Genomic DNA, 27,223 nt, shown 5'->3' with positions numbered 1-27,223 from the left:
CAGCAGCAGTAAGTAGGAGTAGGCAATATCTGTGTATGGGCCTGAATCCTGTGCCTGCAATGGAATCCATCAACCTGGGCAACAATTGCAGTATCTTGCCTCTCCCATATTTTATGAAGACTGCAAGCAAGCCAACAAATTGCTACTTAGTGCAATCACGGAAAGTGTTTTTTGTTGTGTACATTAGAGGAATCTGTAGCTGACAGAATTAGAATGTTCAATTATTGCTTGAAAATATAATGGTGGATGTTTTCTGGACTGGAACAGAGATGGAGGGAGGCAATTATGTCCCTCTCGAATCACCCCATGGTGTAGAGAGTCCTTGGTGGCTCTCTGAGTTTGATTGTTTGTTTGTCTCTACCTTTTAGTGCTGAATTCATGCATCATTCAAACAAATCTTACCAAAGATTTGTACATAAGTAATGTCGTATTAACAGTTTTATTCTTTATTTTTCTTAGTGATATCTGACATGGAATATTTTTTTTCATAGGGATATTATTTTCACTGAACTATTTGTTACTACTTCAAACATTTGGAGTCACACGTAATTATAATTTTTTACACTGTACAATGTACTTCTACTGAACAGTTTTTATAATGTTAACATTCAATAATATTCTACATCTTCCTATTTTCATCGTTTGAAAAGATTATGGAACAGAACAAGCAAGCTTTTTATGAAAAGGGCCACACTTTAAAAAAGACAGCAAAGCATGTTATTTATAACCTAATTAAATTGGAAACACTTACCGATGCCTTCCATTCATTTCCAATCCAACCACAGGGCAAATAAAACGTGCACTTTGGATGTCAGCGTATTTATCCCCTTTTGTATTACCCTTGTCACCAGTCCAAGCTGGATTGTCTGAGAGATTCAGTTCTATGGCATTCTGCAAGAAATGAACCATACTTTACGTAACTTGATTTGACACTATGATAAAGGAAGTATAATCTAAATTGGAAGACAACAGTAGTGTATGAAAAATACAAATATTCTAGAAAGAAATATATTTGGTCATAGGGGGTAGATGCAAGCAGGCAGTTTCTGGTGATAAAAGCTTTTTTTCCTGAATTAGGTTAAACAACACCAATGGACCTTTATAAGTTTAAAAGCATGAGGGAAGGAGAAAATCTTCCTTCTTATAGAAAGAATTGTGAGAATGTTTAGGCATAAGAATCAAAAAGGAGGCAGTATAGGTAAAAAGAAGCAGCCTAACAGCATATATTTATGTCACAGAAGCAAAAAAGAAACATGTTGGTGTTTGGTTTTGGAAGAAAATGCATTTCACATATTCCCAATTTTTTTAAAAAAAGAATATTCTGCAAATTTAAATTTACCGACAAATAAATACATTTGCCAGTAAATTTAAATGTAACATAAAATAGTTTTTTTGCAGAAGCAACTGCCTGCGAAGGCTCCTGGATTGGGGCTGAAAGCGGAAGCAGTATGCTCCGTCCCATATTTAGGTAGACCAGGTTGCCCTGATTGACCAGTCTCACTGGAAAAACACTTCATAAAGTGCAAATAAGGTGCTTCAAAGTTTCATTAATATCAAAGAAGTTTATGTCAAGAAAATAAAGATAAATTTTCTGACTCTCCATTTAACTTGTGTACTATAATCATTAGCATGTATTTTAAACTTGTTATCATACCTTAATACTCTTGATATGGGATGCAGCCTCCACAAGGACTTTATCAGAAGATTTATCCAGCAAAAATTCAATGACTGCATCTTTGTTATAAAGCCTATAATAGAAAATACATTGTGAAAAGTAGGCTAACTTTCTAATTCAAACTTATTCAAACCATGTGACACTTTGAAAAAGAATTTAAAATGTAATCTTACCTGCCAAGTTCACAAGCTACTATAGGTCTGCTTAATTTTTCTTGACTTAGAGTGCAATAGTACCATTGGGCTACTAATTCTGCATTTTTGTCAACCTGGGGAATATAACAAATTATATACAATTTTAGAAAAAGAAATAATTAAATGCAAAATCTTTGTACTTACTTTGCATGCAATTTTTTGACCCATTTTGATTTGCATAGATATCCTATAGTTGGTCAACTAAGCTACATAAGTTCTCCTGTATTGTAGTCTACATAACACAAGTAAATATTACAGTGTGCCATGATCTATGTAGATATAATATTTTCTTAGGCAGTCCAAGACTATGCTTTTTTAGTTATAGTGTCACATCACACCACTTACTTTCAGGTTGCTACATTTCTACTTTATAGGTGTAAAATGATTTGTTTTTATTTTATTATCAAATGTTTACACCTCCTTATTCCTTGAAACCATGGGCTGCAGCCAGATAAAAACAGAGAGCAATAATACTGAAATAAAAACAAAACAAAAAAATGGCACAAACCAAGCAACAACCAGCAAACCCCTCTATCAGAAAGGGGCTTCAATCACCTTCACAAAAATGAAGTAATCACAGAAGTAAGCAGGTGCCCACAACATTATGTGTTTATTTCACCATGCTTATTCACCACTGGAATCAAAACTGAGTCTATCTGTAAACACAATGGCAAGTATATGCCCATCTGGATATTTCTAATGCTGAAGAGCAAGTTATAATCCCACATTTTGAATTGTTGAAAAACCTGATGCCATTTCAACACCTACTTTGACATGGCTTTTTTCTGATCTTGTGGCCAACCTCCTCGAATGTTTCAAACTATGTGGAGGAAAGCAAGCAACTTGGGAATGGTGTGTGTGTCTGTGTGTGTAACCAATCATATAAAAACAAACACAGTACAATAATCTGAAGATGATGAAATATGCTCTCCCAACAGGCCTGGGGACAGCAAATCCCACCCATGCAACCCCATTACAAAAAAACACTTGCTGTTTTAATCAAACCAATTCCTAGTTGCCTCTCTACTTCTGGAATTACTTTTCCCATAAACGGGTTAACATTATGAAATTCGATGAAACTCCTGTCTGCTATACAGGTAGTCCTCAGCTTATGACCACAATTGAGCTCAACATTTCTGTTAAGTGAGAAAAGTGATAATTGTGCCCCATTTTATTACCTTTCTTGCCACAGTTACTAAATGAATCACTGCAGTTGATAAGTTAGTAACCCGGTTATTATCTAAGCCTTCCCATTGACTTTCCTTGTGGGGTCAGCAAAGGTGATCACATGACCCCTGGACACAGCAACGGTCATAAATATGAGTTAGTAGTCAAGCACCTGAACTTTGATCACATGATCACGGCGCAAGTTGCAAACGGTGAAAAACGGTCACAAGTCACATTTTTCACTGCGTTGTAATTTTGAACGGTCACCAAATGAACTGCTACATGTCTACCTGTACTTGCAAAAAGGACCCAAAAACTGAAGTAGTGGATCTATCTGGGCCACCATTTCTCTTGCCCAGAACGGAATACACCATCAGCCGGAGCTCCCCATTCTAAACCCGGCCTCACCTTCTCCACCTTACGAGGGCCCTTCACCAGCTCGTGCCGTTTCGGGATGGTTCCTCCATCGCAACCCATTTCGCCTCCAACTGGCTTTCTGAAAGTTCCGGGTTGCCAGGCAGAAAGACACTTCCGGTCAGGTGATCTGAGCTCTTCCGTCGTAGACTGGCGAAATAGCGGGCAAGGCGTGATGACGTGTACAGTTATGTCACTCGGTTAACCTAGCAACGAAGCGGCTTCCCAAGGCGGAAGTGTCTCCTTAGGGCTGTATTTGCGCTGCAGGCTGAGATACGAATTAGGCAACCGCACGTTACCTCTAAGGGCGGCGTTTCTCAACCTTGGCAGCTGGAAGGGGTATGGACTTCGGCTTCAAGCCTGGCTGCGGAATTCTGGGAGTTGAAGTCCTAACATCTTCCAGTGGCCAAGGTTGAGAAACGCTGCCCTATTTGCCCTGTGCTCGCTCAGCCCGTAGGAGAAGTTCAGGAATTAACATTTCTGCGAATTGAGTAACCAGGGTTTTGTGGCTGAGTCAGTATGGGCGTGATGATGTGAAGAATAGAGTAGGAGTAGGAGTAGAATAGAATAGAATAGAATAATTAAATTATTAAAATAAATTAAAATAATAAAATAAAATAATAAAATAATTGTTAGATTCGGGCAACGAGAGAACAGACTCCGGACAAGTAGTGACTTAACAGCTCTTTATTAATAGTAGTAGTGATCCAGCTTAGTGTGTGGTCTGAGGTTTCCCCTTTTATAGGGATTGGGTACGCCTCTCGACCAATCAGAATGATCCCTAGTTCCCGCCCTAGCGGCGGACCTGAGTGGAGACTTACAGCGATATATGCTAATATCTAACACCCCTCCCTTCTTAGACGGAGTGTTCCTGTTTGTAATAAAGTCCTTTAAGTACGTCGGTTTCTGTCTTACACGGGTGGATCGTCTGAGTTCAGGTTGAGCTGGAGTGGGTGTGAGATCAGCTTGTTTGTCTAGTTCCATTCCGCGAAGTCGGGGGTTGGAAGGCTTTCATTGCTTGGATGCTGTTCCGCTCCGTCGTTGATCTCTGGTTCCACTCCGGGCTCCGGGGTGTTGTGATCCTCTGTGTTTGGGCTCTCGGGTTGCTGACTTTCCAACGGAATATAGTCCTCGTTAGCTGATCGAAGGTCTGAGTGTGTTAGGCGACCCCGGAGTTGGTCTATATGCCTTTTCCAATTTCTACCATCATCTAGTTCCAGCAAGTATGATCGTGGACCCGTGATACCAATTACCCTTGCCGGCATCCACAGCGTCCCCCCTGCATAGTTGTGGGCGTATACTGAATCCCCTATGCTAAAGTTCCGAATTTTGCTTGTAGAGTCTGGGGGCGATGTGGCAGAGTAATTTGGGTGAAGTCGGTCCAGGTGAGACCGTAGACGGCGGCCCATGAGGAGTTCAGCGGGGCTCCTACCTGTCGTGGCGCTGGGGGTAATATGTTGGATTAGAAGGTAATGATCAATGCGTGTTTGCCAATCACCTGGGCCCATCCTAGCGAGGGCCTCTTTTGCAGATCGCACCATTCTCTCCGCCTGTCCGTTCGAGGCCGGATGGAATGGCGCAACAAGGGCATGCTGAATTCCCTGACTTGCTAGATATGTTTCGAATTGCATGGCCGTGAATTGGGGCCCGTTATCGGAGACCAGGAGGTCGGGCAGACCATGAGTGGCGAAAAGTCGCCGTAGTACCTTAATGACTGCCTCTGCCGTGATTGAAGTCATTAGGACTACTTCCAACCATTTGGAGTATGCATCCACAACTATTAAGAATGTTTGTCTCTGGACTGGCCCTGCGAAATCGATGTGTATTCGCGACCAAGGTGCTTTTGGTTTGTCCCATTCTGTGGCGGGCGCTTCAGGGGGTGCTGGTCTAGACTCTTGGCATGGATCACAAGTGGCTACCCATTCCTCTATCTCTTTGTCCATGTTTGGCCACCAAACGTAACTCCTAGCTAACGCTTTCATCCTTACGATCCCCGGATGCCCAACATGTAACGCTTCTAATACATTTCTCCGCAGTGCGTATGGAACAACAACTCGATCCCCCCATAATAAACAACCTTGTAAAACTGACAATTCATCGTGCTTTGACCAAAACAGTTTGAATTCGGGTCCCACATTTCCCTTTGGCCACCCTCTCCATACCCAAGTTTGTACTTGTCTGATTACATTGTCCTTAGCAGAAAACCTAGCAACGTCCAAGGAAGAAACAGGTCCAGAGTCCAATCAATCGATTAATAAAACCGGTACCTCGGGAGTGGGGTCTGTTAAAAGTTCTGGAAGTGGGCAACGGCTGAGTGCGTCTGCGTGCCCTAGTGTGGAACCCGGTCGATATATCAGTTTGTAGGAGTACGTAGCCAGGAAAACAGTCCACCTGGTCATGCGCGGGGAAAGTGAGACTGGTGTGGGGCGGTTTCCCGCCAAAAGACCAAGTAGTGGTTTGTGGTCTGATGAGCTCGAAATCGCGGCCGTAGAGGTACTCATGGAAACGTTTGACTCCTGCCACAGCGGCTAACGCTTCTCTGTCCATTTGGCTGTAGTTCCTTTCGGCTGATGAAAGAGTCCTTGAGTAGAATGCTATGGGCGCTTTGTTTCCGTTCGGCATCCTGTGGCTGAGAACTGCGCCGACGCCGAAAGGTGATGCGTCGCAGGTCAAGACCAGTGGTAGCGTCTAGCTGTATTGAACGAGCAGCGAGTCGGTAGTGAGCAGGCGCTTGACTGCGGCGAAAGCTGCTGCCTCGGAACGTCCCCATGTCCATTTTGCGTTCTTGGCGAGGAGTCGGTGTAGCGGCTCAGCAACGGTCACTTTCTGTCTCAGAAAAACGCTGTAGAAGTTAAGTAGTCTGAGGAATGCCTGCAACTCGGTCTGGTTACGTGGTGTGGGGGCATCCTGGATCGCCTTAATTTTCTTCGATGTTGGATGTATGCCCAAACCATCGATTCTATATCCCAGGAATTCTACGCTTGGCACGTTAATTTGGCATTTTTCTTTTTTAAGGCGGAGACCCTTCTCTCTAATTCTGGCCAAAACAGTTCTAACTCTTTTTACTAGTTGCTCCTCGTTTGCAGCTGACACCAAGATGTCGTCAAAATACGGGACGACCCCTGGTATTCCCTGCAAAAGCCGTTCCATGACGCTCTGGAACAGACCGGGAGCGATGCTTACACCGAATTGCAACCGGTTGCATTTGAATGCACCCCTATGCGTCACTATAGTCTGGGCCTCCGCTGTGGCGCTATCCACTGGCAGTTGCTGGTAAGCTTGTGCCATGTCTAATTTAGCAAATATTTTTCCTGGCCCCAACGACTGCAATAGGTGTTGGACTACTGGCACAGGATATGCACTTTGTTGTAGGGCGACATTAATTGTGCATTTATAGTCCGCGCAGATGTGGACTGACCCATCTGGTTTAACTGGGGTCACGATGGGCATTTCCCAGCGCGCGTGATCCACCGGTTCGAGGATCCCCTGTTCTACTAGTTTATCTATCTCCTTATCAATTTTGGGGCGGAGTGCGAAAGGCACTCTCCTTGGTTTGAGTCGGATTGGCGCCACGTTGGGGTCTAGATTGAATGATATAGGTTTACCCACATACTTACCAAGACCCGGGCTGAACACATCCTCGAACTCCTTAAAAATCTGTTCAGCGCTGCTGTTCTCCACAGTGTTGATTCCGGTGACTTCTAGCCCCAGGGCTTCAAACCAATCCAATCCCAGGAGGCTCTGTAATGGCGCACAGGTGACGGTCACAGGCAGCTGGGCTACGATGTCCTAGAACTGCACCCGAAACGTGCCTTGACCCACGATGGGGACCCTGTTCCTCTGGTAGTCTCGTAGCAGGATGTCTGGTGTACGCAGTTGGCGCTTTTTAAGGCTAGGGATTGCCTTTTTCATGGCAGACCATGAAATGATCGTCAGGGACGATCCAGTGTCAATTTCCAGCTCGCAAGGGGAGTCCTCCAGGAGGACAGTGATTTTCAGCTTTTTAGGCCGCTTGGTGCGGACCTGACCTATCGTTGTGAGATAGGTTCGCAATGGTTCTCTCTGGGTCAACTCCCTCTCTGCATCAGTATCCTGGGGATACTCTCTCTCGGCTCTCTGGTAATGTGCCCTTTCAGCTCTTTGTGTGTATTCTCTCTCGGCAAACTCCCTTTGGTTTCTCTCTGGGCGCCCTTTGTTTTTTCGCCAAGCCCCTGGGTTGGGCTTCTGTTGGCAGTACATCGGAGGCTGCCGTTGTGAGGCAGGGACTTCGCTCCGGCACACTCTTGCGATGTGCCCCAGTTTGTCGCAATGCGAGCAAACAACGTTTCTGAACCGACAGGTAGACCGGGGGTGGTTCCCTCCGCAACTTGCACATGGTGGCAAATGGAATTCGGGTTTCCCCACCGGTCTCATGTAACTGCTCCGCATACGGTGACTGTCCTCGAACTCGGACTTCACGATTTCTTGATCGGTGTCCTCATAGTGAACTCTGGCATGTCTGGTTCCGGTCTGGGTCGCGCTGTATCCGCGTTGTATGGTCTCGGATGATCTGTCTGCTGATTCGGACGCCCTTGCTTCATCGAGTGCAATCTGTAGGCTTAGGTTTGACTTGGCCAACAACCGCTTCTGTAGAGAGATGTCTCTCAACCCGCATATGAGTCTTGCCAGGATTTGCTCGTCCAGATCCCTGAACTCGCAATGCGTGGCCGCTTTCCGCAGCGCTGCAACATATTGGTTGATTGATTCTCCCGCCTTCTGGTTCCTCGTGTTGAATTCCTGGCGGCGAACGTGGCGGGAAGGTTTTGGCGCGTAGTGTGTTTGTAAAGTCTGTTGTAGCGCCGCCCATGATACCGTTTGTATAGGGGTTGGCTCAGAGAGGTCTCTGGCCGTTTCGAAGACCTCGCCCACAGTAGCTCAGGAATATGTTCTTCTTGCGAGAGTCCGGTACTCCCGTGTATTCGTTTGCTTCGAGAAAACACTCGAACCTGATCATGTAGGACTCCCAATGGTCGTTCAGTGGATCGAACGGAGCTGGAGGAGTGTGCATCGCCATCTTGTCTGCGTTTGAATTTGCCGCGCTGAGATGGCTGCCGGAATTCCTGCCGAATTCCTAGGCTGGATCGAATCCTTGGATTCTGGAGGTAGCGTCTTCATCCTATCTGTCTCTCGATCCCACCTTCGTCGCCAGTGTTAGATTGGGGCAACGAGAGAACAGACTCCGGACAAGTAGTGACTTAACAGCTCTTTATTAATAGTAGTAGTGATCCAGCTTAGTGTGTGGTCTGAGGTTTCCCCTTTTATAGGGATTGGGTACGCCTCTCGACCAATCAGAATGATCCCTAGTTCCCGCCCTAGCGGCGGACCTGAGTGGAGACTTACAGCGATATATGCTAATATCTAACAATAATAATTAAAATAAAATAATAAAATAACAAAATAACTGTAGGAAGTTATCACCCAGCCCTCTCCCAGAAAAATGAAATATCCTAGGAAATATTGATAAGGCAGAATATTATATTTCCCTGGATGTGAAAAGGAAGAAACATGTTTTAAATTGAGAATAGCTCCCTGTAGCTTCCTGCCCAACCCCACTTTGTCATTGGGCCATTAAGGTGGTCAAGCCAGTCCCTTTACATAATAAAGAGTTCTCCCCTTCAGCTCCAGGGGGATGGGAATGAAGGCATGATAATATAAGCCTTTACTCAACTGACCACATGGCATCTGAGAACTCTGAGAATTCAACCAAACCTGGACTCAGCCTATAGAGTTGCCCCTGCATGGGCCCATGTGAGTCTGACAACCAATCAGAATGCATTTCTTACACAGGAACAGGAAACAGAGAGGTGGGACTGAACAGGTTATAAAAAGCCTAGCAAGCCCCTCCATCGCCCCTTCTCTTCTTCTCCACCAACATTGAAGCATGTGATGACCTTTTCTGTTCATGACTCAGGCCATGTGGTCCTATCCACCATTAAAACCATCTTTCCAAGCAGCCTCCATGTCTCCAGTGTCTTTTTCCCCACTTGGAGCCAAACCCAGAAGGACATTTCTTTCATCAATAACAAAATAATGAAATAAAATAAAATAATAAATAAAAGAATAGAATAGAATAGAATAGAATAGAATAGAATAGAATAGAATATTGGCCAAGTATGATTGGATACAAAAGGAATTTGTCTTTGGTGCAATGCTCTCAGCGTACATAAGACAAATACATTAGTCAAGAATCATAAGGTACAGCACTTAATGTTAATCATAGGGTACAAATAAACAATCAGGAAACAATATCAATATAAATCATAAGGATAATACAGTTGTAAGGTACCTTGGAGGTCTTGTAGTCCAACCCTCTGCCTAGGCAGGAAACCTACACCTATTCAGACAAATCGTTATCTAATATCTTCTTTAAACCTTCCAGTGTTGGAGCATTCACAACGTCTGGAGGCAAGTTGTTCCATTGATTAATTGTTCTGTCAGGAAATTTCTCCTCAGTTCTAAGTTGCTTCTCTCCTTGAATATTTTCTACCGATTGCTTCTTTTCCTGCCCTCAGGTGCTTTGGAAAATAGTTTGACTCCCTCTTCTTTGTGGCAATCCCTGAGATATTGGAACACTGCTATCATGTCTCCCTCAGTCCTTCTTTTCATTAAACTAGACATACCCAGTTCCTAAGTAACCCAGTTCCATACACAGAAGCTAAGATTCTGAATCCAACTACAGTTACAGTTGACCCAATAACAGAGTTGGAAAGGACCTTGTAGGTCCAACCCCACCTCACCACCACTCACCACACTCAAACAGGAGACCCTACACCATTTCTGACAAATAGCTGTCCAATTTCTTCTTTAAAATCTCCAGTGTTGGAGCACCTCTAACATCTGAAGGCAAGCTGTCCCACTGATTAATTTATTCTACCTGTCATGAGGTTTCTCCTTATTTCTAGGTTAGTTCTCTCCTGGATTAGCTTCCATCCATTATTTTTTGTTCTGCCCTCAGGTGAGCCCTGTGGGACTCGCAGTGGAGGGATAAAATGAGGATCTGCTGGTAAGATAGGAATTGCTTGGTGCATTTAAACTTCTGTGCACATTTCTATGATCTGTAAAGTCAAACTTCACAAATAACAAACTATTTGATTTCTGGCACTTAGAGTTTGGAGTCCTTGGTGCTAAGCTTGGTTATTTCCTCGAAGTTGTTTTATTACCCAACTAGGTAACATCATCAGTGCCTATGACGATGGGGTTTGTCCCTGTTTATATAGCAATAGCACTTAAACGTATACCTAGTTTACCCTGCCAATCTTGATGGGAACGTGGTTTTCTTTATATCCAAATCAAGAAACTGCCCAAAAGCCATCAGTAAACAGCCCAACCAAAGAATCTCTAAGACCACCACCACCCCCATAGACAGGCAAGACACTAGAATATAAACTGACAGCAAACAGCACTCCTTACTAGCATTGATGATGTTACCTAGTTAGGCTAATGAAATGTCTGCAAGAAAACAAGCAAGCTCAGAGAGCACCAAAGACCCTTCATTTCACCCCTGAGCTACAAATATTCTCCTTTCTTGGTTTTCTTTTTGATAGTTCCTTGATTAGGATATTAGATGATTCATTGTGTGGTGCTGATCCTTACTTATCTGAATATGAGAGAATGTGTCTAGTCTTTTTGATTCGATGTTGTTTTTTTAATTTACTCTTTTGAATAGTGTGTAAATGTAGCTTATCTCTATTGAGACCAGTTTGTCTACATGCCAAGTCTCCTAGAATTCCCTGGCATTTTTGGATTGAGCTTGGTCTAAGATGCTAATAATAGCCCAGTTGAAACTCTGATTTCTTCTGTCTATTTATTGTGAGATGAGATAAGGAAACAACCAAGTTTAGAGAGCACCAAGAACTTCATAGTTCAACCCCCCAGATACATATTAAACATCACTTGAAAAGATTTATGTTCACTGTAGTGAACAGATTCCCTTAACATCAGCATGTGGCAGTGGTGGGTTGCAGGCGGTACGTCCCAGTACAGGCGTACCCGAGCCTGCCCAGAGGACCGGATACCGTTCCAATACGGTGCTCCGGAGGGCCCACCCACCCTCCCGAGCTCCTTACCGGTCTTTTAAGGCTTCAGCGCTTCCGTGCACGGCACGTACAGAGCTGCACAATGCTACGCTGAGCAACTGAGCATCGCAGAGGCTCGCAGAGGCACTAAGGCACATGCTCGCGCTGTGCGCGTCCATGTGGACGCCGCCAGGCCCGTTCCAACCGGTACGGGCTCCAGAACCCACCACTGGCATGTGGTCTTTTCTGACAAAGCTTTTAAAAATATTGAACTGTTTTAATTAATAGCAGAATAAATTAAAAATCTTCAATAAGTTTTCTATTGAAGGTGGAAAAAGCAGTGGCAAATGGGTTACAAATGAGTAATAGCTTTTCCTCTTCCTTATAAAATGTAGTGAATTAGAAAAGACTGTTGTTGCATCACAAAAGATCCATTTTCAATACTCCGTGTTTATATTTATGCATTGTGTTTGCATAAGGGCAGGTAATGACTTAATGGACACAGCCATATAACATAATAATTTCAGTTAGTGTTAACCTTGGTAACATTTCTTGTATGTTAGTGTATTCAGCATAGGTCATTTTGCTTGTGGTTCAGTGTTTTCTGTAATGCCAGAAAGCAACTTGATAAAATAACATTTAGAAAATCTTTCGAAATGTTTGATAAAATCCTGTCTTTTGCCCTAAAGAGAACAATACGGTTGCTGTGTATGCATGCTGGGGGGGGGGGGGGCTGAACCCCATTTTATGAACTTCTGCTTAGTCCTCATCACTATAAGAGCGAACTCAGCTTTTCTCAAGGACTTCCTCTTGAAGTTCATTGGGCTTTTAATAATGGTCTTCAAATCCATAATTTAACGATTTTTTTTACCTTTTTATGTTGAATGTCTTAAAAACAGGAGACTAATAGTTATTTTGCAAACATTTACATTGATTTTTACCTATTATAGAACAAGCAAGTCCTTCTTGGTCTAAGCAACCTTACATGCACAAGGAAGGATTAATTGTACCTAGTACCTTCTTTTTACATACATACATGTTCTGACCCCCCTTCCTCCTCCTTCGCCCACAGAGAACACGCTCCGGAACAATACAAATGAACAGGGTTTATTTTACAGACAGACAGAAAGTTCCGTGGCAGTAAACCACCACGACAAAGCTCACAAATACAAGACATGAAAGCAGCTATCCAGCCTGCTACGTTTCAAGACCAAAACTTCTTGCAGGAGTTCTTTGTTGACTGCTGCAAAGGGCGTATGCACAGTCAACCCTTTTATAGCCTGAAGAGGAGTCTCCTGATCAACAGCTGAGAGCCCTTACCGCCGATAATTACGCCCTCGCTCCTTGTGTCTATGGGCGCGGTGGTAACGGGCGTCCAGGAACTCCCTGTTAATCTCTGACTCACTGTCTCGTGACTCCTCCCCACTGCTCCAAGGCATGACATCAGGAGCCCTCCTCCTCTGGCTTTCACCGCTGCTCCATGCCTCAGGCGCCTCCTGGTGGCCGACCAGACTTTCCGATCCCTGCTCAGAGTCGGAACCCTGTCCAGGGTCCTCCACATCCTCCTGAACCGACTCATAGGGACCCTCACTCTTGGAGTCTGGTGGCAGCTGCAACGGCTCCTGCTGGGCCACAACACATACATATATTCATACACATACATACATATGCGCACACTCACACAGAGACATTAATTAGTCCCTTTGAAGGTTGGAAGGGTCTGGAAGATTCCCTTTTATTTGTTGTATGTTACTTTTCCTTTTTTTAAAAAAATCTCTCATTGTATGTTCACACAGAATGATGCCCTTTCCCCTATTTGTGAATAGTGCTCCTGTTTGAACTGTAAGTAAAATGCAAGTTTGTTGATATGAAGAGAGTGTAATTCTGTAAAAGGAGCAATTGTATCAAGAAGGAAATAAGAAAGAAGAGAAATTTAGATAAATAACAGAGCCGAGACCAATTAGGAATTACCAGACTGTTGAACAATTTCTATTTTTTACCATGCTTTTTGCTGTATAAATAATTCATAATATACCATTACACCTGAAACCATGGTTAGTCACAGTATGCACCATCTTAAAGAGTCCACCAGAGTTTGTCCAACCAAGTGAATGGTTGCAAGAATGGCTAATAACCTGAGCACTATTGCAACAGTTCATAAAAGCCTTCTAAATAGCCCTAATCTTGTCATATCAATTTACTGTCAGGTTTTTATTAAATGTATATATTCTCACCACATCTCTATGGGGTAGAGTGCTACAGTACAGTTACCTTCAAGCAGACAGACGCACATGCTTTGTAATAATAAAAAAAAAACCTAACATGTCTAAAAATCCAACACAGTTTTTGTGAACATGCTTAGAGTCTTGATGAAACATTAAGCCTCAACAGAACACACACATTTAAATGGAGTTGTATAAACTGAACTTTGACTCCAAGCTACTTATGTTCAAGGCTGCTGTCTGTATAGATGTTGAGGATAAACGTCAAGTTGATACAAAGGGAAGCTTCTTCTCGGGAAATCTTTATATCAGCATTCTTGACAATGGGGAGAATTTAATCCTGTTTAAACATTGGGAGAAGATACTCTTGCAGGCCTCTCCCTCAGTATTGGCTGGAGCTGTATTAAGAGACACAGAGAGGGGAGTCAACTTACATCCCCACCCCCCACCCTTCACATGGATGTACTTTATCCCGTCCAAGCATTACGTCCAAATTTGCCTTTTGAATTGTTCCAGTATTCCTTCATTCCATCATATCTCGAAATTGTTGTGTGAATTGAGATAATTCATCGGCTTGATTCTGAAGCTCTTTAAGTGCCTCAAAACTTGGATATTTCATGGCGGCATTTTTGGTGGCAATTGCCAGACTTTTCAGCAAGCCACAAAATGTGCTGCTGCCACGCAAGACATCGTTTCGGTTGGTCTTTTCAAGGGCTTCCTGACACAAGGTGTCCACCAGCTTTTGGCCTATCATAATGATCAGCTTGCTCTTGGCGACAAAGATTTCAGGAGTCCGATTATCGCTAAGGGTTTTGTGGAAGACACCGATGGCTTTCTGGACAGCTCCAAAATACAGTCTGGAGAGGCTGGAGAGTATCATTCTGTTATCTGGATCCTGTTTGCTGAGAGTCCTTTCTTTCATGGTAGGTGGAGAACTCTAGAGAGAACAAAAAGAAGAAAAACATTGAGAATCCCCACTATAAATGTTGTGTAGCTTGTCCTGGAAATCCTATCAGTGGTTGTGCTGGCTGTAGGAAGATCTTTTTACTAGTACAGGGGTGTCAAACTCGATTTCATTGAGGGCCACATCAGGGTTGTGTATGACTTTGGGGGGAGGTGGGGGGGGGCATGGCCAGCTCAAAATCAGTCATGTTGGGGGTGTCTTTGGCGGCCCAAGTGCTCTGCCAGCAAAAATGGGCTCCCGAGCTCCATTTTTCGCCTGCGACAACCTCCTGCAACTCTCTGCCAGCAAAGGGCCACACACAGCCCTTGTGAGCTCCATTTTCACTGGAAGAGATACCGCGGGCCGGTCCTTCGCTGTATCCAGGGCAGCCCCAAAGGCCAGATCTAAGTACCCCGCAGGCTGGATCTGGCCCCTGGGCCTTGAATTTGACACCCCTGCTCTAGTATAAGGGCATCAAGATGAGAGAGGCTGTTTAAAATGCTTCATCCCATCAGAAATATAAAGTATATGGAAATACTGCAATTAAGAAGGTAGAAAAATGCCTTAGTGATAAAGCTATTTGTCCAACTAGCCCAATGTGTTGGCAGCAGGTCTTCAAAATGTCAAGGAACTGTCCCTTGCTTGCATGGGAAGAAAAATCCAGTTCCCGTTCCAAGCCAGGAGAAAGGCAGTAGAGACCAAATGGAGGCTGAAGGCTGATTAGAAAGAGGGTCTATTGATGAAACAGAGCCACATGGGTTTGTGCTTCTAGGCAGCTAACAAAATGGAGTTTAGAGCGGGTGCCTTTTATACCTTTTGGGGGGCTTTGCACATGAGCTTCCTGTTCCTGTGCAAGAACATGTATTCTATTGGCTGTTGTCAGACTCCCATGTATGAGTTATGTAAGGGTCATAGCAGGCTCTATAGCAGGGCTGTCAAACTCACAGCCCGCAAGCCAGATGCATCACACACTGGCCACACCCACACCTGGTTTAGCAAAGGGGGGGGGAAGTCCTGATATGACACATGACGCTGTCATGACGATGCGAGTTTGACACCCCTGCTCTATAGACAAAGTACAAATCCTAGGTGCTTGTCTGAGCTGAGCTAAGTTTGGTTGAAGTTTGGGCTGCTCTGAGGGTGATGCAATGAAGGGGCTTGTGTTCTCAAAGGGTGTTGGGTAATTCCTATTGTGGCTTAATGGCTTTCATCCTGTTTTGGCTGTTGGTTGAGGGTATTTGCTTATGAATAGAGCTATCTAGATACTTGTCTTCTTTCAATAAGCTCTTTATCTCTTAAGTGCTGACATCTGCTGTGGGCTATTAAGGAAAGTGGGGATTGCTTTCTGCCTCTAAAAACATGTTTCTCCATTTCTCTCTTTCTTTAAATATAATGATCTGCCTTTTTTTAGTATTCCTCAAAATATTTCATTCTTCTCGGGGAGAGGGTGGCTTCCCATACTTCTTAAGTTTTTATTAAATCTCTGTTGATAGAGCATAGAAGCTTCCGCAGGCATAATGTGTGTTTTAACATTAAGATTATTTCCACAGTCTTTCCTTAAACCATTTAAAGCACACCTGATTGATTTCCTGCAGACCTCAGAATGCTGAGAAGATTGAGATGAGAACACAAGGCACTGCAGATCTCACAGCCACCCAAACTCCCCTCATCTCCTTGCCACCCAAAGAGAAAATGACACCATCTGATAGAACCCTTCAACAGGCATATTTCTCTCACTTGCAATGCACGCTTATCTAATGTCTGCAAAAGGAAAAATAAAGCTCTAACTATCTGTAAAGGAATGTGACTGTCTGGCTCCCCTGCTTCGTTTCCTGTAATTGCAGAATCCCACGGACAGCTTAATAACATCAATTTTTTTGGTTCAGCTAGGGACTTTTCTCACCATCGTTAAATATAATGTGGCTATATTTGTAATGATCTGTTCCCAGCCTGATAAGGATTCCCGAGATGGTTGGGAAAGATGCCTGCATGTTCTTCAGTTGTCTGGGAAATGGGCCAGCAGCCCACTGATACAGGGAAGGTGTGAGTGAAAGAAACTGAAGAAGACTCTGGACCAGCAAGAGGAAAGAGAAATTTAAGTTCTAACATTAAAGTAATCCAGTTGTTGGAATGTATGTAATGGTATCCCTTGCTCAATAAACCTCAATTAAAAATTTTTTTTGGGTGGAAATCTTATTTTTAGCTAGCAGAAGCCCTGGATGAAGTGTGTGTGTGTGTGTATGTGTGTATGTGTGTGTGTTGTGTTGTGTGTGATAACGTTCTCTACAACATGTAGACTTTTGAATTGGAATTCCTTGTAATGGTATTTCTACACTGGCTCCAATTCAGCTCTTTCGAAGCAATCTCCCCTATTCTGTCTCCCATGCCACTTAAAAGGAAGAGGAAAGAACTGGAAAACCTGACTGATCTTGCAAACAGAAAGGGAGAAACAGACAAAACTCTGGCAAATTTTGCTCGGATACTTCCAAGTTTTTCCATTAAAATCCACTGGAACACAGGAATTCCAAAGAGGGATAGAGATGAAAATGTCCCCCACTTTGGATCACTTACAAGGTTTGTAGAGCAGGCGAGCAGTATTTTGCAATTAGGGTTACACCACAGCTGGGTGAAAATAAGCTGGTTCAGTTGTTAAATTCAACCAGTAATGTAGAATCAGAGATCCAGTGTTGCTTTGGGACTGATACTAACTACTCTCTTAAGTATGACACTTCGGTATAGTGGTAAAATTCTGTTGCCCTTTAACTCAGCTGTTACTGGCCTTAACCAGTGGTAGGTTCCGACCAGTTCAGTCGGACCGGTAGTAGTTTGGTGGCTTGGGCCACTGGAACCAGCAGCGACCCAGTCCTGTCACCCTCTTGAACTGGTTCCCAGTTGAGGGGCGTGTTTTTCTCTCTCTTGTTTTTCTCCCTTGTTTTTCAGTTCTGCGCATGTGCAGAACAATTTAAATTGCCCTGTGCATGCGTGCACTGCATGCACACGAGCGAACTGGCAGTAGTGCCCACCCCTGGCCTTAATTCAGTGAGAATGCTGGTTTGAGCATGTGTGACATTGAATATATTATCTGAACACGTTGATGTACAATATTGCATTCTATACTATTGAAAAAAAAAACATGACAAATGCTTGCTACATTAAGCAGCCTCAATGTGGTTGAATTCAGATAGTAACTGCACTACAGGTTGAATGTATAAAGTGATCAGTGACACCGGGTGTGCCAGGTGACATGGCTCTGCATGCCACTTCGGGCACATGTGCCATAGGTTCACCATCACAGTCCCAGGCAACCAGTTCCCATTATCTATCCAATTGCATTACTCCATCCCTAGCCATTGCAGGTATATGGATGTTTGTTGGTTGGTTGGTTGGTTTGTTTTATTGGATTTATATGCCGCCCTTCTCCCAAAGGACTCAGGGCAGCGTACAGCATTAAAAATCACATATTACAAAAGTTAAAAGGAAATTAGAAACAATCCAAAAAACAAACCCAATTAATATAACACTAACATTTAAAAAATTAGATAAAATTAACAAGCCAGGCTGGCTTGCTGGAAAAGCCAACTTTTTAGGGCGCGTCAGAAAGACCGGAGGTCAGGGATTATGTGAAGCTCCAGGGGCAGCTCATTCCAGAGGGAAGGCGCTCCCACAGAGAAGGCTCTCACATGGGGTTTTTGATTCACTCACATGGAGTTTTTTGTACTTTAAAGTTAATACTGACTCCTGCCAATTGTCTGGACGAGTCCTTGCAGTTTTCTTGGCAAGATTTTCAAAAGTGGCCTACTATTACCTCCTTCCTGCGGCTCAGAGAAAGTGACTGGCCCAAGGTCACTTAGCTGGCTTTGTGCCAAAGGCAGGACTTGAGCTTATGGTCTCCCAGTTTCTAGCCTAGTGCCTTCACCTCAGTGACGTGCAGTCAGGGGAGGCAGGGGAGGCAGAGTCGCACCGCTCTCATCATGAAAATTTTAGAAAAAGTACTCCAAGAAGCCGCGAAAGTGGCTGGGAGAGGCGCGTGACTTGGTTTAGCCTCCCTGGACATCTCAGCAGCAGCCCCAAGTATGCCGATCTCGCAATTTGCATCGGGCGAGCCCGGGATCCTTGCAAGGGGAATGGGACCACGTGTGCAGGAGGCTCCTCAGCTCCAGCCTCAATCAGCGCAGCCGCGGTCCCCTTCACGTTGGCTCAGGAAGGAGAGGAATGGGAGCACATGTGCAGGGGAAGGGGATCGCGGCTGTGCTAATCTGAGGCTGTGAGATGATGTTACCTAGGCATTTTTTGCATCGGACGAGCCCGGGATCCTTGCAAGGGGAATGGGACAATGTGTGCAGGTGGCTCCTCAGCGCACAGCCTCAGATTAGCACAGCCGCGATCCCCTTCCCCTGCACATGTGGTCCCATTCCCCTCCTTCCTAAACCAACATGAAGGGGACTGCGGCTGCGCTTATTGAGGCTGTGTGCTGAGGAGCCGCCTGCACACGTTTTCCCATTCTCCTTGCAAGGATCCCGGGCTCGCCCGATGCAAAAAATGTCTAGGTAACATCATCAGTGCTAGAAAGGGGGGGGAGGAGGAGAAAGGAGAAGTTTCTCTTCTCAGAAATGTCTTTTCAGTGGAGCTGCAGCAGCCTGCCTGCCTCTTTCTGACATTTCTGAGAAGAGAAACTTCTCCTTTCTCCTCCTTCTCCCTGCCCATTCCCTTCTAGCACTGATGATGTTACCTAGGCATTTTTTGCATCTGGCGAGCCCACGATCCTTGCAAGGGGAATGGGACCACGCGTGCAGGCAATTCCTCAGCTCCAGCCTCAATCAGCACAGCCACGGTCCCCTTCATGTTGACTTAGGAAGGAGAGGAATGGGACGTGTGTAGGGGAAGGGAATCACGACTGCGCTAATCTGAGGCTGTGCGCTGCTGAGGAGCCGCCTGCACACATTTTCCCATTCCCCTTGCAAGGATCCCGGGCTCGCCCGATGCAAAAAATGCCTAGGTAACAACGTCAGTGCTAGAAGGGGGGGGGGAGGAGGAGAAAGGAGAAGTTTCTCTTCTCAGAAATGTCTTTTTAGTGGAGCTGCGGCAGCCTGTCTGTCCCTTTCTGACATTTCTGAGAAAAGAAACTTCTCCGTTTGGGCTGCGCCCATGCAATTGGAGCAACCACGCGGTTTGATGACGTCACCAGCCTCACCAGTCATAAATATCACCGCACGTCACTGCTTCACCAAACTTGGTCTCGACCACATATCAATAACTTTAAAATGTTGTCATTTGTACAGTTATTCCAACCACACCAACCTGTAGATGAGTTGAGGAGTCTTTGGGGACAGAAAGACTTGTCTCTGTTGAATAGAGATCATTTTCTTTTGCTTTGCTCAAACTACTTATGAGAACAGAATTATTTTCTCCTTGCTTTTCTTGGCCAAATTTCTTCATTTTAAGCTCTACACCCGCTTTAGAATCCTTGCTATTTTTATCTTTGCAGCTTTTTTTGAACAGTAGCTTCCCGTTAGCTATGATAATAGATGAAAATCTCTTAATGTCATCAGGAAGGGTACGAGCCACCATAACAAACTGATCCAGATCATCTGGGTTACTCTGAGGTTTCTTAACAGCCAGAATCTCAAGTGACCACTTGCATTTATTTAAGGCATCTCTGGTGTGTACCAAAATCTGAAAGGAATCTGAGAGAACATTCAGTTGTTTTTTAATTCTTGCCTGAAGTTTACTGTCCGACCCCAAAACTGCATTTCTTTCAATAGTTTGAGCAAATTTCAAAAACTCTCCCAAAGACACTTTTATGTGATCAATTGCTCGGTGGATTTCCTCAATGTTTTCTTCTAAATATTCTGGGTATCGCCACTTACTGCTCACAAAAATCATTAGACTTGCAACAGAACTGGATACGCCATGCTGTAGTTTAGTCAGGGTGTCTATAGCCAACTCAAGCTCCATAGTTGTCTCTTTTATGACCTCTTCTGGAAACTTTGATAAAATTGAAGACGAAAAGGAGTCGGTAGAAGAATTTGACAACGTAGATATGGTGCTGGTCCTGCTATTTTCACTTGAAATGGACAATCTATCTTGGTCCACATTGCATTCTGTGGATGACGGCAAAGGGATAATGTATACGTTATCTCCCAAATTATGATTGTTTTCTTTCCGTTGTGCCAAAGCAACAGGTGTTCCTTTTGGAATATCATAATGAGTCCATTTTTGGCTTTCCTTTTCAATCCTAGTAGACAAAACATTGGAAGGAACATCATAGTTGCTGGCTGGACGTTGCGCAAATGTATCGCGGGTGGATGGTACATCATAAAGAGGAAGCTCTGGGCAAGTTAATTTCCTATGTAGAGGTGGAATATTATACAATTGTGGATCTACTGATTGCCCTTTATTGTTTATTGGAGATATTTTTGGGGTATCAGAATTGAACCTGTTTGGTGGTATATCATAAAGTGCATGCTTCTGAGGGAAATGATTCTGAGAGGTTTGTATTAATTTTGCTTTGTCTGGTGCCACAGGTACATCATAGATCCATTCTGATTTCCAAAGATTTGGTAACGTTTTGTAATGCTTTTCCGCAGGATTGGCATTGGGTTTAGGTGACGGTGTTGGGATGACATACATCTGGAGAGGAGAACAAAGAATGATAGATTATTTCTACTCCTTCATTTCTGTTCTCTTCTTCTCTAATATTCATATTATTATATTATATCATATATATATATATTGTAGAACAAAAATTGGCACACTAATCATAAACCAACAGATAAGAAACGTAAAATACCGCAAGTACAGATAGTCCTCGACTTACGGCCATAATTGAACCCAAAATCTATATTGGTAAGTGAGACATTTGTTAAGTGAATTTGCCCCATTTGATGACATTTCTTGCCCAGTTAAGTGAATCACAGCAGTTGTTAAGTTGGTAACATGGTTGTTAAGGGAATCTGGCTTCCTCTTTGACTTTGCTTGTCAGAAGGCCACAAAAGTTGATTATGCAACTCTGGGACACTGCAACCGTCAGAAATGTGAGTCAGTGCCCAAGTGTCTGAATGTTGATCACGTGACATGGAGATAATGCAATGATCCTAAGTGTGAAAAACGGTCATAAGTCACTTTTTTCAACTTTGAGCAGTCACTAAATGAATTGTTGCAAGTCAAGGGCTAGCTGTAATCCTACATAGGAGCGATTAGTAGTAGCATTCTCCCCCTTTCTTCATTGTGTGGAGGATCTGCCTGTACCAACCTCTACATGATAACAGAGGGCCACACTTTATGGCAGGGGTGGGTTCCTGCCAGTTTTAACCTCTTCTATAGAAGAGGTTCCACAAATCTACCGTGCTGGTTAGAACCGGTTCCAGCTCCCTCCCCCCGCCCATCCGCACCACGCTTGCCCCACCCGCCTCTAAGAGTCCTATCTAAACCTTAAAGTCTTAAAGCTGCCAAGTTTGAACACCCCTGGGGGGGGTTCTAAAGGGTTACGGGTGCAAGGGTCTTGTAACTTGACAGCCTTAAGACTTGCACACTTCAGTGCCAGAGTTCCTGAGCCAACATGACTGGAGGAGGAATTCTGGGAGTTGAAGTCCACAAGTCTTAAAGCTGTCAAGTTTGAACACCCCTGGGTTTTTTTTTTCTAAAGGGTTAGGGATGCAAGAGTCTTGTAACTTGACAGCTTTAAGACTTGCACACTTCAGTGCCAGAGTTCCTGAGCCAACACTTTGGTTGCTAAGCAAGAGCGTTGTTAAGTTTCACCACATTTTACAAGTTGGCCACGCCTACTCAGTCACATGACTGCCAAGCCACTCTCACTCGGTCACATGGCTGGCAAGCCACTCCCACCCGGTCACATAGCCAGCAAGCCACTCCCACAAAGCAGGCCACACCTACAGAAGAGGTTCTAAAAAAATTTGAAACCCACCACTGCTTTATGGGCTTGATGATGTGAACTCAAGAGAGAACTATTGACTACCACTATTGACTACCAAAGTTTCTGTAACCTATCCCCTATGATTCCACTTAAAAGAATGGTCAGGATTTTGACCTCTTCCAGGTTCATCCTGCTCACAGAGAACTAATAGGTATCTCTCGTTGTTCCTGGTCAACAACTGAGGATAGAGAAGTGCCAACCAACCATTGCTGAGCTATTGGCAAGTAAATGCCTCCTGCTCTCGAGCTCTCAGTTTTGCACCTAAACATACTAAAAAGTAACTACGGTGAATTGTTTCTGCAGAGCCTGACAACATTACTCCATTGCTTTCAGATTGGCCTATTCTGAAATGATGACTTTTTGTTCCTCCAGAATTACAGGATCAGATTGCTTGTTCAACCCAATGGAATATAAGGTTTTCATTTTTGCAGGAAGCAAAGTTTCCTTGCTGAAGATTTGATAGGGAGGGAAATTGTAGAATGTTGAAACACTCAATTGTGGGCTTATATGATCAGTGTGGAGTTTAGTTAATCAGATCTGCATCACTTCCTGAAAGAACCCAAAGGCCAGAGGAAGTCCATATGCCATAATGTGTTTGCTTGTCTTTAAGATGAGAGGAGACTTCAAATTTTGTTTTGAGAAAAACAGCTTTTTAAAAATTCTTTGTGTTATTGATGTTACGCTTCACTTTTACAATCACAGTCGATCCTGTGATTAATGGACACTAGGAAGCATTTGGATTTCCCAGGCTTGATATAAATCTAAACTTACAGTCAACTTTTGCAGATCAGATTTTAACTGCTTGTTCCTACTCCAAATCCTACCCTGCTGAATTTCAAGAGCTTCACTCTGTAGGAAGTTAAACGAAAACCGTCTCCTAGAAAAATGAAATATCCTGGGAAATATTGAAAAGGCAGAATATTATATTTCCCTGGATCGGAAATGGAGAAACATTTGGTGAACAACTGTTCACCATTAAACCAACTTTCTAGGCAGGAAGCAGACTCAGTCTTAATGGCCCCCACCTTTGTCAATGGGCCATTAAAAAAGCCTGGGCCAGTCTATTCTACATAACAAAGATCTCCCCCTTCAGCTCCAGGGTGATGGGATTAAGGCATGATAGTATTAGCCCTTTACCCATCTCACCACAGGGCACCTGGGAAGAAGCAATGCTCAACCAAACTAGGACTCAAAGCACAGCTTACAGAGTTGCCCCTGCATGGCCCCATGGGAGCCTGACAACCAATCAGAATACAAGATCAAGATCAAAGGCCAGAGAGGGCATAAAACCAGGAACTTTCAGCATCCCACTCTCTTTTCCTCTTCACCCAACATCTGGAAGCATGTGATTCCCACTTATTTCTATGATTCAGAACAACACATTTATTCAAGTATTATCCAACTTACATCTTCCACTGCTGAGTCTTGCCATGGGCAAGATCTTGACTTTTCAGGGTTTGATGGGATATCATAAAGTTTCTGCACCTTTTCTGGGCACCATTCCATGAACGGAAATGTTCCGGAGTCCTTTCTAGAAGATGGTGGAGTGGCAAGGTCCTAATGAAAGAGTTCAACATTTTAAAAAAATCTGTTACCACTAGTCATTCATTTATATGTTTCCTTCAGCTGATAAGCAACTTATACGGAGTTCCTTTGATTTGGCTCTCATTTGCATTCTTAGATGAACGCTGGAATAAGAGCATGGATATCTATGACACCTACAACAGTTTTCTCCAGCCTGACCTCTTCTTGATGGGTGAATTTGCACATCTATCAGTTCCATCCAGAGTTGAAAGCGTCAAGTGAGGAAAGATGATCTTTCGGTGAGTATGTGCAAGTTAAGCAAGTTAAATTGGAACAGGATTTAGCAATCAAAATATGAAGAAGTTCACCAGGCAGTAACATACTGTAACATACAGTAACATACTGTAGGACAACTGTGGAGGGCAGAGTTCAAGCAAGGGCCAACGATTGTGACAGTATTTTATTTCCATGATTTCACTTAACTATATCACTTTAGGTCACTATGGAAACTTAAAGTGGAAACCACTGTCACCGAATACATTCAGAGTGGAAAGGCTACCATAGAGGGGCTAACCAAAGGCTACAGCCCTAGAAACCACTTAAGCCTGGAACTGGCTTATTAGAGACTGCTAAACTGAAGCTTAGAAGGTTAAAGAACTATAAGACGCACCGGTGTATAAGACTCACCAAGATTTTGAAGAGGTAAGTAACAAAAAAAGTTTTCGTCCTCCCTGCCTTCCAGGAGCATTCTGCAGGCTTCAGCAGGGCTGGAGGAAGGCAAAAATACCTCCGTTTTTGCAAAAAATTACCAGAAAATGGGCTGTTTTGTGCAAAAACAGTAGCATTTTCCCCGTCCCCCTGCTGAAGCCTGCAGAGTGCTTCTGCGGGCTGGAGACAGGGGGAAATGCCTCAATTTTTGCGAAAAACGCCCCATTTTTCTCCCATTTTTCGCAAAAATGGGATGCGGGGGTGGGTCTTTGGGAGGACAAAAATAGGTACATACTCACGATATATGAAGAACAATAATGAATCTAATGTATAAGAGTGGGATGATTTGAACTTCTAGGTATAATTCTAGGTAGCGATCATTCTATGCCAGCGATGGCGAACCTTTTTTGGCTAGCATACCATAAGTGGGGGGAGTGCAGGGGGGGTCATGTGCGGGCGTGCCGCACCCATAGGGCAATGTGCGACCCCCAGTGCGCATGCGTGCACTACAGGCACCGCCCCATTTTTACATGCTTTTTTCGCCCTCCCCAGGCTCCAGAGGCTTTATAGGAGCCCGGGGAGGGTGAAAACAGTCTCCCCCGCCCCCCCGGACACCCTCCAGAGGCATCAGGGCCTCCGGAGAGTTCAGAACGACCCTCCGAACAAACCGGAAGTCACTTCCGGTTTGCTCGGATGGTCGTTTTAAGCATTCCGAAGGCTTCAGGGAAGCCTCTGGACGGTCCCTGAAGCTTTCAGAGGGCTCAAAACGACCCTCAGAGCAAACCGGAAGTCACTTCCGGTTTGCTCGGAGGATCATATTGAGCGCTCCGAAGGCTTCAGGTACTGTCCGGAGGCTTCCCTGACGCCTCCGGAGGGCGTCCGGGGAGGTGGGGGAGGCTGTTTTTGCCTTCCCCAGGCTCTAGAGGAGCCCGGGGAGGGCGAAAAATGGCTTTTAAAAAGGGTGAACTCAGCTAACAGGGCAGCGCCTCGCGTGCCCTGACAAATGGCTCCGCGTGCCACCTGTGGCACGCGTGCCATAGGTTCGCCATCACTGTTCTATACTATAAAGATTTCTGCTTACTAATGATGATGTAATGAACAATGGATACACATATGAATTGAAATACTTAATGACTATATGGATTGATAATTAACAATGGAAAATTATATTTGGAGTTGTGGATGATTGATGACATTATGGTTAACTGAAAGTATAAATGTGCAATATGAATTAATGGGAATCTTTAGTTTTAATCTTTGTTTTTACTTTCTAGAGATAGGCCATATTATAATTCTATAAAGACTTATTGTTACCTAATTAGATAATTATGGATTCAAGGAAATAAGGGCTGTCACAAATGATAGAATATTAATGGTAATTTGAACACATAATGCTCAATTAAATATTTAGTTATGTTTATTGGATAACCAGTGACTTTATTTTTAATTGTAAAAACTTGTAACCAAATGACATGCTTGAAGAAGTTGAGGAAAGTTGTTTCTTCTCCTTGCTTTTGTTCTGTATGTGTTGTCTTGTTTTTTTTAAAGAAAAATAAATAAATTAATTTTTTTTTAAAAATGGCTGCATTCAGTATATAAGACACACCAACATTTCCATGTTCTTTTGGGGGCGGGAAGGTGCGTTTTATACTCCGAAAAATACTGTAGTCTAGTATTGCTTAACATTTGGAATGAGAAATAAACAACACTGTGAAATATTAGCCTGCAAAATGGGCAGAAGGTGAATTGGCTCAATAATCTTGTTATACTGTACTTCACATTCCATGGTGGGTGGGTGGTGGGTTTTGTAGTTTAATGAGCAACTCTGGAGTTGTGGGAAAAGCATCATTGTGAAGCATCTTTGTTCTAATGTCAAGCAAAATCCAGCTCTTAATACAGTACATTTAAATAAAATAGCACGTTTAATCTTTAGGAGATTAAAAGTTTTCCCATTCCTAACTTAAAGAATATGTACCAAAGACTCTGAATTCAGATATGCATGTCCAGTTGTGGACTGGTACATTTCAAGTTTTTCAATGTCCATCTTTTTGGAACTAAACCTAAATGTGCTAACATACAAGGATACCCAGATAAAAGCTAAATAGAGGTCTAAGCAAATCTCAAGGAAAGAGCCCTGAGGCTTGCATGGCTCCTTGGCATATGACCGTCTTCTCTAACTTTGTCCCTTCTAGATAAATGAATTGCAACTGCGTCATCTCCATCCAGAATACAGGCTGGAGAAGGCTACTTAAGATAAAGGGGGCTCTGTCACAATGCACTGAAAGGATCTGGGCACTAGATGGCAGAGTATCTTAAAACAAAACAAAACCAAACATGTACATTGAAGATTTAGAGCCAACTAGATTTTGTAAGGGAAGCATTACAAAAG

The 27,223-nt window shown here is 43.7% G+C and overlaps 2 protein-coding genes across 5 annotated transcripts in view; both read right to left on the bottom strand.

Annotated features, from left to right (window-relative positions):
• The window catches only part of RTF2 (replication termination factor 2), a 79,007-nt gene extending 75,400 nt beyond the window's left edge, over nt 1–3,607 (bottom strand). For both annotated transcript variants that reach the window (XR_014174838.1, XM_081946374.1), the window contains exons 1-4: nt 3,445–3,607; nt 1,849–1,943; nt 1,655–1,748; nt 752–891 (exon numbers count right to left, since the gene is read on the bottom strand). Coding sequence is in view for 1 of the 2 variants with exons in the window: in XM_081946374.1 (XP_081802500.1) it covers nt 752–891; nt 1,655–1,748; nt 1,849–1,943; nt 3,445–3,513 (398 nt within the window). In the remaining variant the exon portion in view is untranslated. The remainder of the gene's footprint in view (nt 1–751; nt 892–1,654; nt 1,749–1,848; nt 1,944–3,444) is intronic.
• Nucleotides 3,608–13,482: 9,875 nt separating this feature from the next.
• The window catches only part of CASS4 (Cas scaffold protein family member 4), a 56,414-nt gene continuing 42,673 nt past the window's right edge, over nt 13,483–27,223 (bottom strand). For all 3 annotated transcript variants that reach the window (XM_081946537.1, XM_081946538.1, XM_081946539.1), the window contains exons 4-6: nt 24,010–24,159; nt 19,968–21,299; nt 13,483–14,663 (exon numbers count right to left, since the gene is read on the bottom strand). In XM_081946537.1, coding sequence (XP_081802663.1) covers nt 14,250–14,663; nt 19,968–21,299; nt 24,010–24,159 — 1,896 coding nt within the window. In that variant the 3' untranslated portion in view covers nt 13,483–14,249. The remainder of the gene's footprint in view (nt 14,664–19,967; nt 21,300–24,009; nt 24,160–27,223) is intronic.

The sequence above is a fragment of the Natrix helvetica genome, assembly GCF_964273705.1.
Source record: "Natrix helvetica genome assembly, chromosome: 3".
Lineage (NCBI taxonomy): Eukaryota > Metazoa > Chordata > Lepidosauria > Squamata > Natricidae > Natrix > Natrix helvetica.
This window is presented reverse-complemented; position numbering and strand designations above follow the sequence as displayed.